The 14939-nt window shown below is 42.5% G+C and overlaps 2 protein-coding genes across 9 annotated transcripts in view; one reads left to right on the plus strand and one right to left on the minus strand.

The window, feature by feature from the left end:
• FZD3 (frizzled class receptor 3) overlaps positions 1 to 864 on the minus strand; it is a 102284-nt gene extending 101420 nt beyond the window's left edge. The window contains exon 1 of the mRNA XM_082402780.1: positions 789 to 864. The gene's annotated coding sequence lies outside the window, so the exon portion shown is untranslated. The remainder of the gene's footprint in view (positions 1 to 788) is intronic.
• A 1179-nt stretch (positions 865 to 2043) lies between these two features.
• Positions 2044 to 14939, plus strand: part of FBXO16 (F-box protein 16) — a 62962-nt gene continuing 50066 nt past the window's right edge. For 5 of the 8 annotated variants that reach the window (XM_082402861.1, XM_082402864.1, XM_082402860.1 and 2 more), the window contains exon 1: positions 2418 to 7778. In XM_082402861.1, coding sequence (XP_082258987.1) covers positions 7623 to 7778 — 156 coding nt within the window. In that variant the 5' untranslated portion in view covers positions 2418 to 7622. The other 3 variants (XM_082402859.1, XR_014247663.1, XM_082402865.1) reach the window with 3 other exon arrangements.

Raw genomic sequence — 14939 nt, forward strand, 5'->3', positions numbered from 1 at the left:
AGATGAGCTATGGGAAAGCGCATCATAAAAGAGATCTGAAGAGACATTTTCAATTTCGTTAATAAATAACGACTCGTGCAGTAACATTAAAAAAAAAAAAAAAAAGTAGTATTGATCCTTAGGCTGATTCTTAGCAAGTCATTGTGTCCTGTGGAGCCAACACTGCCTCTACCGAGAGTGAGTGAAGCAGCTTAGAGCATTTGTGAAAATCTGTGTGGACCTGCTTCATGTACTTCCAGATCCCTTGTACCTCCAGATCTTCTGGAGATGTGCTGCTAGCACATTTTTTATGCAATTTACACACGGACACATTGAAGCTGTCAGGCATAGAACATATCTTGGTTCACACCGGGAGGTGGGAATGATGTAGAAATTATCACCGAATGTAGCAACATGATCACATCTCAGAAATAGAACACTGAGTGGTAAAACCAAACTACAAGATATGTAAATTATGATAGCTCTCTAAAACCGACGTATTGTTTATGAGGTCAACCATGTATATACAGTAAGCATAAAAAGTGGATTAGTGGGCTACACACTAATTGCACGATAGTGGTTGCCTCTAGGCAAGCAGGGTGGGGAATGAGATCTGGGAAGCATGCAAAAGGGGCTTCAACTGTTAATCACACACAGGAAGCAAAATGTTAACATTTAAAAAAATCTCTGTGGGGAGACAAGGGTGTTTCTTACGCAAGTCTCTAAACTTTTCTTCGTGGTTGAAATGTTGAAATGTTTCATTTAAAAGTAATGTTGAATTATCAAGGATATTGAGCCAATGCGCTCACCATGAACACAGCGTGAATGGTGGTGTTCAGCCTTGGAGGGTCAGAAGTCAGACTGATGAAGGGCTGATCAAGGAGAGGTCTAGAGGGTGCTGGTTGAGAGGATCGAAGAAAGGGACCTTATTTTCATGGATAAAAATACTCAGCTCTAACAGGGATAAAATGTTCTGCTCTCTTTAAACCCATCTCTCTTTCATTCAATGCTGTAACCACCAGTAGAAAATCTTTAATGAGCGGGAACTTCACAGAGACACAGCACTCTACCAGCGTGTTGTTAAAACTGGTCTCTTTCTGGATGAACCCGTCTTGAAACCATACATGTTAACTGGTAATACACGGTAATTTAGTACTGCATCTACCTACCTCCCCCAGGCCTCTGCCCCTGCAAAAAGGCTTTGTTTATTCATTTTACATACAACCTGATCATGTGGAAAAACCACTAGGCTGGAATTCAGACAACCTAGGTTCTAATTTCAGTTTGGCCACTTACTGATCCTTTGTCAACTCACGGAAAGCAACAACCTCTATGAGCTTCACTTTTCATTTTCTTTTTAAATGGGAGATATACAAATGCTGCCTATTTCAAAACTATGAAACGATACAAACAGAGTTTACATTTGTTTGCATAGGAGTACATTTTTATCTATTTTAGGAAATATTAGTGAAAAAGTCTTTTTTGTTTTTCTAATTTGTTTAGCTGCTGCCCATAAGAACTGCTTTACGTTTACCAGAGAAGCTCCGTTCTGAAATGTTGAATGTTTTGTTTTTCTCTAACACTTGTTTATAGTTCTATCACAGTAGTTATCACTGTGGTCCTTACGGTAGTTATTTCTACATTGCATTTTCCAGGTTTCCTCATTAGATTTCTTTTTTTATCCTTGCATTCTCACTCCGCCTCTCATTACATGGTGGATGCTCCACAAATTTAATTAAATTAGACTGATCCTAAAATTTCCCAAATTTGGAGCTATTCTTATTAAGGCATGCCATCTGCTGGTTCCCTGGTGTATCCGTCAGTCGGCCTGAATTCTTTAATCCAATAAATTAAAAGTCATGGTGAAGCATTTGCGAGTTTGTGTGTTGGGCAATTTTCCCACGTTCTTCCACTTCCTGTGTGCAGGTGCTATTCTTTCACTGAACCTCTCTAGAATTCTTTTTCCTCCAACCTTCTTTTACCTGTTGGCCACTCTTAAAACCCGGAGAAATGGAGTTGACATTTTGGAACCCTGGAGCTATCAGAACGATATAACTGGGCATGCTCAGTAGGTTGGCCTGATTTGGAACACACTTATGTCTTGAATGAGGGCTTTTAAGGCTGTTTATTTCAGGATCGGCTGCATCTTCGTACTAGCATAATATTGGGAGATTGCAGTCCCTGCCACCCTCTTGGCGCTCACACTTTTTCTTTTTATCCGTGTGCCCAATTTTGGAGCCAGCCCTCCAGGATCTCCTGGCCAATCAAGAGACCACACATTGTTGCCTAAGAGACCCCGGATGCCAGAGAAAAGATTTATAGACGGTGATTGGACTGCTGGAAGGGGTGGGGGCTAGACAGAGTCAAAGAAACAGCAACTACGGCAACACCAGCGCTAGAGGCTTGAAGAGAAAGACGAACCAAAAGAGGTGAGAGCAGTGGGCAGTGCATGAAAAAGATGGAGGCTTTCGTTTGAGAGCTCCGCTCTCAGATCCTCCTGGGTCTCTCACAAGCCTTGGCAGTGCCCCCCCGGGAATTACATTTTGCTTCGTTTCAGCTGCAGTTCAAGTGACAGATGCTTCATATTTCTGAAATTAACAACCAACAAATAATTGTTTCTATGCCTATCAAGCACTAGCTCTTTGCACGGTATTATAGTTTTTCTTTGTTTCTACTTAGTTGAATATCAGATGAATTCATATTTAAGTCTAACCATACCCTCTTTCCTGATAATTTCCTGATAATATCTGATCTCCTCTGACGATACTGCAATGTACAATGGGTGAGATGTATGCTAGTATAGAAACTCAATCCTCTTCCCCTCTGTAAACTCCAAATAAAAATCCGATCGTCCTAAGTTTAATCCCAGTGCTCAGTTCCTAATGTTGAGTTTTATCCTTCCTTTCCACTAGTTTTAAGCCTTAAACCGCCTCCCCTCCACTGTTGTATTCATTCATTCAGTTGACTTAACAAATATTTATTGAGCACCTATTACGTACTACTGAGATTAGGATTCAGGTGAGCAGTGTCAGGAAACCACCTAAGCAAAGAAGCATCAGTTTTGTACCATGTTCTGTGATCTGAAGTTCAGCGTGTCTGGGCAGATAGTGCATGAAGGGAGAGAAAGGAGGATGAGGCTGAAAAGGTAGGTGGAGGTAAATTCACAGTGGACCTAGATTTGCGTGCTGAGGAGCCTGGATATTCTGTAGCCATTATCAAGCCTCTGAAGGTTTTTGAGCTGAAAAATGACAGGTATTTTTTAAAAAATACCTCCCAAGGAGAGTGGTGATTAGCAAAGGTTGGGGGGTGGGGAAATGGGGAAATATTGATCAAAGGGTGCAAACCTCTGGTTATAAAATGAATGAGTTCTAGAGACCCTATCTACAGCATTGTGACTATAGTTAATAATAATGTATACTTGAAATTTGCTAAACGAGTAGATCTCAAGTATTCTCATCACACACACACACACAAACGGTAACTATGGGAGGTGATGGATATGTTAAATAGTTTGATTGTGGTAAGCATTTTACAATGTATACATGTATTAAAACATCACGTTGTACACCTTAAATATATACCTTTTTATTTGTCAAAAAAACAACAAACAAACAAACAAAAAACCTCTCTAGCAGTAGACTGTTAGCTCCATTATAGCCAAGACTCTCGTCTTTGTACCTCTAATACAGGCCTAATAAGGTCCTTAGTGAAGTTGAATAATGGTGACAGTGTGAAGAATGGCTTAGAAGATGGAATTGGAGGTACGTGGCCACTGGAACTTTACCAGAGGACCTATCTTTGCCTTTAAACATGGAACTAGAACCACACATTGGGGGCAAGGGCCATAAGCCCTTTTTCTTCCTTTTTATCCAAAGAAAAATTAAAGATGAACGTTCAAGGACAGCCATTAAGGGGAAAAGAGGTCATAAAAAAGCAACAGCAAGCTTTGTATGTGGAAGGAGGGAAGACAACTTGCTTTGTCTTGTTATTTTTATGTAGTATAAAAGTGTCTGAGTGGTCTATACTGTGAACCGGTGTGGGCATGCAAATATGCACGGTGCCCATCGTCTAGAATGGATGGAGGAGGAAAAACTGTAAAAGGATAATGACAAAAGACAGAGCAGGGCACCTCCATTTGCCTGCTTCAGCAAGAGTATTACCAAGAGGGCTCTTTCTCCCGGCCTGGCCCATCTCCTGAAAACCAAACTTTCCTCAAGTTGATTTGAAGAAAGCCTGATTCAAATAATTTCTAGCTCTGAGGACCCAGGAAAAAGAAAACAACCAGTGTAAGGCCTTGGGGAGGCCCTAAAAAAGCTACTTTGTCCTAATCAGAAATTGTGCCTAGAATCAGTCAGATTGTTTCCTACACAAACTGGAAAGAGAGAGAGAGAGTTTCTCAGCTTACAGCAGGAGTTTTCATCATATTCTCAAAGAGTTTTATGGCCCTGAAAAGAAAAGATTAAAAACAATCGGTTTAGGGAATTCCCTGGTAGTCCGGTGGTTAGGGCTCCGCACTTTCGCTGCCGAGGGCCCGGGTTTATAGAATTTTTTGTTTTAATTTTATTTATTTTTGGTGGCATTGGGTCTTCGTTGCTGAGTGTGGGCTTTCTCTAGCTGCGGCGAGCGGGGGCTACTCTTCGTTGTGGTACACAGGCTTCTTATAGCGGTGGCTTCTCTTGTTGTGGAGCACTGGCTCTAGGCGCGTGGGCGTCAGTAGTTGCAGCACGTGGGCTCAGTAGTTGTGGCACACGGGCTTAGTTGCTCCACGGCATGTGGAATCTTCCCGGACCAGGGATCGAACCCGTGTCCCCTGCATTGGTAGGTGAATTCTTAACCACTGCGAGGCCCCGGGTTTAATCCCTGGTCGGGGAACTAAAATACCACAAGCTGCACACAGCAGCCAAAATAAATAAATAAATAAATTAAAAATTTAAATAAAACAAAGAATAAGTCAATTGGTTTAAAGAGAAGAAAGGTCAAACATGAATAAATAACAATAACAAAAAAGAAATATGTGATTTTTAACTGGGCAGATCTAGATTCAGTGACCATGCTTTGTACCTATAATTTGCCTGCTCACGTGTACTTTTGTAGCTGCCAATTAATAATACTGTAATGAAATCATTTCTTACACCTTTTGCAACTTAGCTGTTAGGAGCTAAGAATATAAGGACTGATCTGAGCCCCCTTGTTCCCCCTTATGCCAGTGGAGTGGTGACAGCAAAAAACTGTAGGAAGATACTGTCTACTGTTTAAAACCCTGAGATTTTAAAACATTGGCTTTATCTTCAGCTCTAACTTAAACCTGAGAGAGAATATTACATGTCAAGTGAGAGCCTCAAAATTTCAGATCTAGCATTTGGGGAATCCTGTATCAGCTAAAAACTAGTGATTTTTTTTAAAAGAGCTGTCCAGTATTTGTTGCTGTAATTTTCGGAGGCCAGAGGTCAGGCAGGCAAGTAAGTCCTAGCCCCCTCACCCAGCACCACTTCCTTGGATATGAAACCTACCTACAGAGAAGAAGAAAAGCACAAATAAGCAGAAACATTGAGGATACATACTGAAAATACCATCAGTCTGCTTTAAATATTTTTCACCTTAAAATATTTTGTTGTGGCCTTCTAAAGGACAGGCTTTGAGGCACTCTGTAAATGACAGGAAGTTCTAAGAAAGGCTGCAGGGATTCTACTTATCAAGACCACTCATCTGTCAGGCATTCTGCTTGAGCCTTTTTTCTCTAACCTTTGCAACAGCAGTTGAGGGTAGATATGCACATCCTTATTTTACAAATAAGGAAACTGAGATGGATTAAATAACTTGCAAAAAGTTACACAGCTATTAAGTTTTAGAACCAGGATCCAAACTGTATAAGGTAAAAAGTTTTGGTTGCAAACAACAGAAATAGATTCTAGCTAATGGAAGCGAAAGAGGAGATTGATTTATTGTATCAGCTGGCTTACAAAATGAATAAGAAAGGACAAGGGGCTTCTGAAGGCTGAGGCAGCAATAACAGCTTATTAGCCTGCTCAGAGCACCTATGGTACTTTGAATGACCACCTCAGCTGTAAAGTAAGGCTAAGCCAGCATCAGTAAACTGGCCTAGGGGAATTCCCTGGCAGGTCCAGTGGTTAGGACTTGGCTCTTTCACTGCTGTGGGCCTGCGTTCAATCCCTGATCAGGGAACTAAGATCCCACAAGCTGAGTGGTACAGCACCCCCCCCCCCAAAAAAAAAAAGTAAACTGGCCTAGCTTGGTCTCATGACTGGGGAGTGGGAGGCCACCTTGATTAACCGACACAGCAGACTCTAAATAATGAGGGAAAAGTAATTCCTAATGGAAACTAGAGTGCTTTAATCAAATGAAGGAAGACATATTTAGTACTGGGCATCTAAAAACAGCACATTTTCCCCATTAAACCCAAATGTCTGTATCCAAAGTCTTGGCTTTGTCTGTTGTACCATTCTACCTCTTAAATATGGTATCAAGCTAGAACTCTTATTACCTAGATGTCAGAAAGATAAGAGGGGAGGAAGAAGGTCACAAGGGACAAAGATGGAGTGTTTTTATATTGCACTGTGATTTTATAAGTACTTCTTCTTTCTGGCCAATATGGTATGTTCTTAGCTAGGAGTGATTCTGGATTTCTCCCCATGGTTCAATGAAAATCAAGCAGAGTTAAATAGACCTGGGTCTGATTTCCAGTTCACCGCTTACTGTCTGTATAAATTTGGGCAGAGAGTGTTATTTCAGTGAGCGTCATTTTCTTCATCTGTAAAATGAGCTGAAACCCACCACCTCATCAGATTGTTATGAGGTTTATTTATTTATTTATTTTTGGCTGCATTGGGTCTTCCTCGCTCTGCGCGGATTTTCTCTAGTTGCGGTGATCGGGGGCTACTCTTCGTTGCGGTGCGCGGGCTTCTCATTGCGGTGGCTTCTCTTGTTGTGGAGCACGGGCTCTAGGCACACGGGCTTCAGTAGTTGTGGCATGCAGGCTTCAGTAGTTGTGGCTCACGGTCTCTTGAGCACAGGCTTAGTAGTTGTGGCACATGGGTTTTGTTGCTCCGTGGATGTGGGATCTTCCCGGCCCAGCGCTCGAACCCGTGTCCCCTGCATTGGCAGGCGGATTCTTTTTTTTTTTTTTTTTTTTTAAAGACACCAATTGTACTTGAATATTTGTTACTTTTTTTAAAAAATTTATTTATTTATTTATTTTTGGCTCTGTTAGGTTTTCGTTTCTGCACGAGGGCTTTCTCTAGTTGTGGCAAGTGGGGGCCACTCTTCATTGCAGTGCGCGAGCCTCTCACTATCGCGGGCTCTCTTGTTGTGGAGCACAGGCTCCAGACGCGCAGGCTCAGTAGTTGTGGCTCACGGGCCCAGCTGCTCCGCGGCATGTGGGATCTTCCCAGACCAGGGCTCGAACCCGTGTCCCCTGCATTAGCAGGCAGATTCTCAACCACTGCGGGCAGGCGGATTCTTAACCACTGCGCCACCAGGGAAGCCCTGTTATGAGTTTTAATTGAGCAAACATAAAAGTTCCTGACATATAAAATGTTCCCAATAAATGTTATCCCTCCCATTCCCTGGTCCCAACGTACTAAAAGATTATATGGTATTAGTATTTTTAGTATTCTGAAGATTATATGATTCATTTCTTCTGCAGGTGTAGTTTTTCTTATGGAAGAATATCCACTTGTTTCATGATGGCATTTGCACCTCCAAAAAACATAGGTGGTCCCAAAATGCAGACAAAGATGAGTACCTGGACACCCCTAAACCATCAGCTTTTGAATAACCGGGTGAGTGATAAGAGCTATTTTATCAGTTGGGTCCACGCCTTAAAGAAAAAAAAGTATTAAAATCTTGGTTATCAAAATATAAACATTAATTGTTTAGGACTGTGTAATGGATGAAAAAACAAAATGAAAGACTTTTTCAGAAACTTTAACTGAATGCTTGTTACCTGGCCAGCGTTGGCAGTAGACACAGAGTTCCTGCCTAGAAAGAAAGGTCTTAGATTTGCTCTTTCCTCCACTGTCACTCCTCCTCTCTCTCACCCCAAATGCCTTTTTGCAGGAACCACCGGAAATGAAAGAGGAGGGGGTGATGTGTGAGGAGTTCCCCCCAAAATAGGTTTTCTTGCTAGAGTTGAGGTTGCTGGATAATGCTGTACATTTAACCAAGTAAATAAAATGAGTCAATGTCAGCTATTACTCACATTACTCGGATTCTCCTAAGAAGTTTATTTGCCACCTGCATTCTGGGGAGGTGCCAGCAGAATACACCAGAAAAAGCATTGCAAGGTGGAGAGCTGGGTATCATGCGGGCATGTGAGATTGCCAACCTCTGGGGATTTCTACTTCTGCTTCAATTAGGGGCAGAATTTCCAACAGGTCTGTGAGCTCCTATATCGATACTTATATACAAGGACCATATCTAGTTGACAGTAAATTACAATCAACATCAATAAAACTGACCTCATTATCTTGCTCCTACACACCAGTTCTTCCCCCTAAGGAAGGGCATCACTTTACACCAAATCACTCAAGCTGGAAATCTTCCTTCTCCCTCTTGGGTCCAGGGTTTGGTTTTCCCCAACTTACAAGCTAATAACTTAGCCTGTTACTTATGGCAAAGTCACTACTGTTTCACAGTAGAAGACAAGAGATGCTTGGGTCAGAGACAAAGAACTTTCTTACAATGCAGCAAGGGGCGTGAGCATCATGTTTGCACAGGTTCTCCTGGCCCACCTTCTGCCACAGGGGTGATGCAGAGACCCAGATAAATACTACACACACAGTGGGTTTGCACCACAGCTGAGGAACAAGGAGCCCAGGGAATCCACTGCTTTCATACTGAGCATTAGCAAAGCTGCTCTTGGTTCTAAAGGGAGTCAGTACCTCACCCCTCAAGGTTCCTTGCTGCCAGCACAAACTGGAGTAATGGCCCAAGAAAAGGGCAGTCAGGACCTTGCGCTCCTGGCATTTCAAGATATTTAGGAGATGAGAAGCTCAGGAAGGAGTGTCTCCCAGTGCTCCCCCTCACCCCCACATCCAATTCGTTCTGAAGTTCTCTGAGTCTTCCTCCTAGGTCTCTTCATCCGGACCCCTTTTCTCCTTTCACCTGTGTACCTCCAGCTCCACATTCTCAGTTCACGCCCTCATCACCCTTTGCCTGGCACATTGTAGTAATCCCCCAACTGGTTTCACTGCCTCTATCCCTAGCAATCCGTCCTCTCTTCTGGTCCCAGAATGATCTTTCTAAAGTACCAAACTAATCCTATTAAGTAAGACTGTTAACACGCTGCTCCAAAGGGTAAATTCCAACCCCCGCCCCACACATAGCACTGAGGACCCTTCATGAGTTGACTCAACCAGCATCGCAGTTCAAGCCCTGCCTCTGCCTCCTCTCATCCTACATCTGGGCCAAGCTCTCTCATCCCCTCCACGAGTCATGCTCTCTCATCCCCTCCACGTCTTTGTAGGGCGCTCCTCACGGCCTCCTGTAAGAGTTATCTGAAATGACATTTCTCGGGGAAGCCTAATCCCCCTTGCTTTTCTTTCCTCTCATCACTGTTTACCGACTTCCCCACTTGACTCTAATGTGTTTTTATATGATTTTTCTTTTTTTTTTTTAGGCCGTGCCATGCGGCCTGCGAGATCTTAGTTCCCCAACCAGGGATCAAACCCGTGCCCCTTGCATTGGGAGCGTGGAGTCTTAACCACTGGACCACCAGGGAAGTCCCGACTCTAATGCATTAAGGGTTGCGATTCTGTCTTTTCTCTCTGCATCTCCAGAGGCTGATGTGTTTCCTGAAGCACAAGGAATAGAGTCAGAGGTCAACTGTACTCCCTGAGACCTCCTTCATTGACTCTGACCTTCTTGTCCCCACGTCTCTCCTTCCTTAGCCTGGATTTGACCCTTTGCCTCTCTGAACTAACAGATATGCTAATCGCTCTGGCAAAGCTGGAGCATCCATCCTGACCCCTTCTGCTCAGGACTTTCCTGTTTCTACTCATTTGATGCAGAACATGAGCAAATTTGGGAGAGAGACAGAGGAACCAACATAGTGATCGAAATACTGAGAAGTAAAAGGGAGAGGTACTGGAAAGGAAAAAGATAAAGGAAGTGAGGAAAGGAGATCGAGAAATAGGGAAAAAAAAAAGGAGGCACCAGGAGAAACAAAAGGAGAAGCAGAGAAAGAGAGAAATCCAGGCTTCATCCAGCCATGAGCAACAAGCAAGTCTATTGACAGTCTTTTTAAATTCAGCTCAACAATTATTTATTGAGCACCTGTTTGCAATGCTCTTAGTTCTCCAACAGTTTATATAGCAGCTTCTCTGCTTTCTGCCCCCAGAAACTTCAGTGTTTAGTTTTGAAATATGTTTTCTCATAGAATTGTAAAGGTTTTACACACGTCTGAAAAAGTGACAAATTGAAATACGTATTCATTGGATGTCTTGATTTTCAGAAATTTTCTTTGAAAAATGAGAAGTCCTCATCGATTTAGCAGCCATGGAGAAAAAGTATCTTGATTGTCTGATTGTCTGATTGCCTGTTGCAGGTTGGGTTACTGGAGAAGCAGACTGTGAGATTGGCATGTAGGGCGTTGATGGGGGAAGGCTCTCAGGATCGATACCTGGGGAGGTGTGGGGAGGGAAGAACAGGATGTAGGTTTAGGGCAGAAGAAGAAGCTGGGCTGTCAGGCAGTTGCAACAAGGCCTCCGTGGACCCTGTAGGACACCCCGAAGATCCTTCAGAGTCTTGCATTGCATCAGGGGGCCTGGCCTTTATACTTCCACACTGAGCATTCAGTGGATGCGATCTTGGTCAGGGCAGATCTGTCCAGCTCATGGCTGTCAGCCAGCAGCATTCCCAACAGTTAGGGGGAATAAATCCTTCAATCCTGGAGGAGGATCTGGGCCGCGCATCATAGCAAGCACGACACAGCCTTATCTTGGTTCCTGAATAGCTTTTGTCAAATTTCATGATAATTTCTAAAGATGATATTTATTTTGTTGTTCAGAACTCCCATTTTATTCCAAAATTGTTTTATTTTGGTTTGGTTAGGTTCTAGTTTGGAGTAAAATTATTTTTAAAAATCTTGGGGGACTTCCACTGCAGGGGGCACAGGTTCGATCCCTGGTTGGGGAACTAAGATCCCACATGCCGCGGTGTGGCCAAAAAAATTAAAAAAAAAAAAAAATCTTGGCATGTGTATATACCCATATGTCTGTGTATTAATGTACATAGACACACCCATGGAATTTGGATATGTATATGCCAAACTATTAATAGTGGTTTCCCCCAAAGAGTTGGATGGCATGGGAAGGTGGGAGGGAGACCTGTTAGAAGAGTTTTTGGTTTTTACTTTATACAGTGCAATAATATTTCAAATTTTAAAACAATTTAAAAAACAAATATAAATAAAAACAAACAAAGAACAAAAACTCTGAGAATTGAAAACACAAGTTCCAGATCAGCTGTACTAATAATCTCCTGCTTGACTTCAGTGAGTCACTTTCATCTCTGGTCTTTACTACCTTCCTTTGGAAAATGAGTGGGTTGGGTCAGATGACCTCAAAGGTCCCTTCCGGATCTAACATTCTGACTGTGTGAAAAGGTTTAAAAATAGATGGCCAAGGATACAGCTCGGCAGAAGATGTCCCTACAATAACTTCAAGGGCTACTGTGTATTTCTAAAACAGGGCGTTTGTCACCAATGATCAGCGTAATTTTGAGGTTCTGTTTTTGGTTTTTAATTTTGCCTTTTTTCTACTCTGTAGTAAAATGTGAAATACGTAACTGTCTCAGACTGAAAGTCACAGGGTTTTAACTTCACAGCAGGCTTTAAGCATAGAGATTGAATTCAAATGTAGACGCCTAAAAAAAATAGCATCATCAGTTTAGGCAAATATAACAGATAATAAAATAATTCAGGCATTGTGAACTTTGAGAGAAGGAATTTTTAAAAGTATGTATTTCTTTGCCATCCAGTGTTTTAATTGAAAATGATCAACATTTCTTTTTCAGTATGGTTCACACATGTAGTATATAGTACATGTTAAAAGGGTGTTCTGAGAAAAAGCACCTAACTACCATACATCTGTCATGATTTAGGAGCCCCGAAATGTCTTATTCCTAACTTTAATGATGTCACATGGTAAAATATGCAACTGCAGTGTCAACAGACTAAAATAACAACCGTGGGATTTTGACTTAACAGCAGGCTCTGAGTAAACTGTGATGTGTAAACAGACTACAGCATTCTGCAAGGAAAGAAGACCCACTTTAACGTTTCCACTTGAAGCGATACGTTTCCCAGCTCTTTTTTTTTTAATTGAAGTATAGTTGATTTACAATGCTGTATTAGTTTCAGGTGTACGGCCAGCTGATTCAGTTATACAAATATATATATATATTCTTTTTCAGATTCTTTTCCCTTACAGGTTATTACAAAATATTGAGTATAGTTCCCAGTGGTATACAGTAGGTCCTTGTCGGGTATCTATTTTATATATAGTAGTGTGTATATGTTAATCCCAAACTCCTAATTTATCCCTCCACCCCCTTCCCAGCTCGTAAAGATGAAAAACCTGATTGCAAATCCTTGGAATGAAAACTTGCTCCAAACCAGAAAATATATGATTCTGAGTCTGACTGAAGACGTGACAATTAAATAATTTGTCCCAAATTATATTTCTTGTCAAGGGCAGAGTCAGAACCAGATCTGAGTTTGTCTAGTGTTTCTCCTCTCCCCCTTTACTCCCATCAGTTTCCACTTGGGTCTAAATGCCTTTTGGTAAAGAACTGGATTTGCTTGGACCCTGCTTAGACTTGGTTGTTGGCTCTCTAAAGACTCCACCTCCCACCCTGTTCCTTTCCTGCCACCTTCTTGCTGACTCTCCTCTCCCCTTCAAGTCAGTGCCCCTTTCTTTCCAATGCCCCCTGTTACCATTGGACACCACGATGGTCATCCCAACCTCCTTTTGAAAGGAGGTTGTGGTCTTGGGACCTGATCTTTTTTCCTTCCCACTGTCAGGCCAAAGTGTGAGCAGCGGTTCACTGAGAATATAGGGCTGGGACTTCCCTGGTGCTCCAGTGATTAACACTCCACACTCCCAATGCAGGGGGCCCAGGTTCGATCCCTGGTCAGGGAACTAGATTCCGCATGCTGCAACTAAAAGATCCCACGTGCCACAACTAAAGATCCCACATGCCGCAACAAAGATCCCGCATGCCACAACTAAGACACGGCACAGCCGAATAAGTTTTAAAAATAAATAAATAAATAAAACATGTATCAATCTGCCCAACTAAATATAAGCTAAAAAAAAAGGAGAATGTAGGGCGGGAGGTCGGGATAGGGAAGACCAGGGATCTAGTGAGGAACCAAGTATAGAGTTGAGCTGAACAGACAGTCTGGAACCAATGATTAACTCTTCGGGCCTCTGCTTATCCCCTCTAAAATCAGGGAATTGAACAAAAAGATCTTAGGATGCTTTTAAGCTCTAAAATTCTACGACGTCGGAAACTTTTGTTGTTGTTCCATCAGCAGGTGTTTGTTGAGAGCCTGCCGTGGAGCCCGTGGAGCCTATAAGGGAAAGTGGTTGTAATCTACATGGGAAGATGAAATGAACAGAATCACCTGGCAGGCAGTAGCAAACCCTAGAAAGTCCAGGTGGAGCACGGGCTGCAAGTGGGGGAGGAGCTGGGAGGAGCGAGGGCAGTGGGTGCCGGAAACGTGCTGGTGCCAGGGACTTGGGCTGGGAATTAGATGATTGATAGGATTTGGTTAGACACAAGAGAAGGGTTCAGGAAATATTTGAATCCTGATTTTTCAATCTTCCGTATTCTATAGGTTCTCTTCTATTTTTGTTGTTGTTTTGTGTTGTTTTGTTGTTTTGGCCACGCCTGGGGCATGTGGGACCTTAGTTCTCCAACCAGGGATCGAACCCGCGCCCCCTTGCAGTGGAAGTGCAGAGTCTTAGCCACCGGACCTCCAGGGAAGTCCGCTCTTCTATTTTCACTTAGAAATTCTGAGTTTATCTGTTGCCGTTATTTGAGGGTCCTAGTAGCCCAGGTGGCAGTTAATTAGGGGGAAAGGGAGAATGGTATTCTTTTTCTTCTTCTCTAAAGTATAAAAAGTGTCTGCCTGTGATGTATGAGGTTCTGTGGTTAGTAGCAAAGATGACATTTTACAGGCCTGGAGGTTGTTGTTGCACCAGTTATTTCAATCTCCGTTTCGTATGCCCTTTGAAAGTAGAGTTCGAGAGTCTGAAAAAGGAAGGAAAACATATCTGCTGGAAGAATGAAATTAGCTCCTCGTCCTCCTCCACAAAAGGGAAGAAATAGGCCTGAGCTACTTTCCAAATAGGAACGATCTTAACAGTGCGAGAGAATTTAGATAGTGCCAAGAGGAAGGGAAAAACATCAGGCCCAATTTTGAAAGCTGACAGAGGGTGTAGTGTAGGAGTGAGAGAGACATTCACGTCTGTTCACTGCTGTCTCTTCTTCTCTCCCCAGAACTCCCTCCTCCGCCAAACATTCTCACATTAGTTGTCCCTTCCTCACTCATTCAAATATACAAATGACTGATGCTCAGAAAAACACCTCTTCACCAGTTTAGAAATACACTCACATTGTACCGATACATCCATAAGGATATTCATTTGTCACGATCACATTCATTTAGTCCGGCAAACATGAGTCCCTGTAATATGCCCTGTACAGCACTCTGCACTGGAGAAGGTGACTAAGACATGGTTTCTATCCTAAATAGTGTATAACGACAAACCTATACGGATAAACACTGAGCTGTAAGCCCAGAGGCGCACATATGCAAGTTTCTAATCCTACAAACATATAAGTCACGTACACCCCCCTGATATGTGAACTCATGGAAATATAAAAACAGAGTCGCTCACTCATAAATTTCACAGGTTCTTATACTATTGATG

This window comes from Balaenoptera borealis (assembly GCF_965194805.1).
Source record: "Balaenoptera borealis genome assembly, chromosome: 8".
NCBI classification, from domain to species: domain Eukaryota; kingdom Metazoa; phylum Chordata; class Mammalia; order Artiodactyla; family Balaenopteridae; genus Balaenoptera; species Balaenoptera borealis.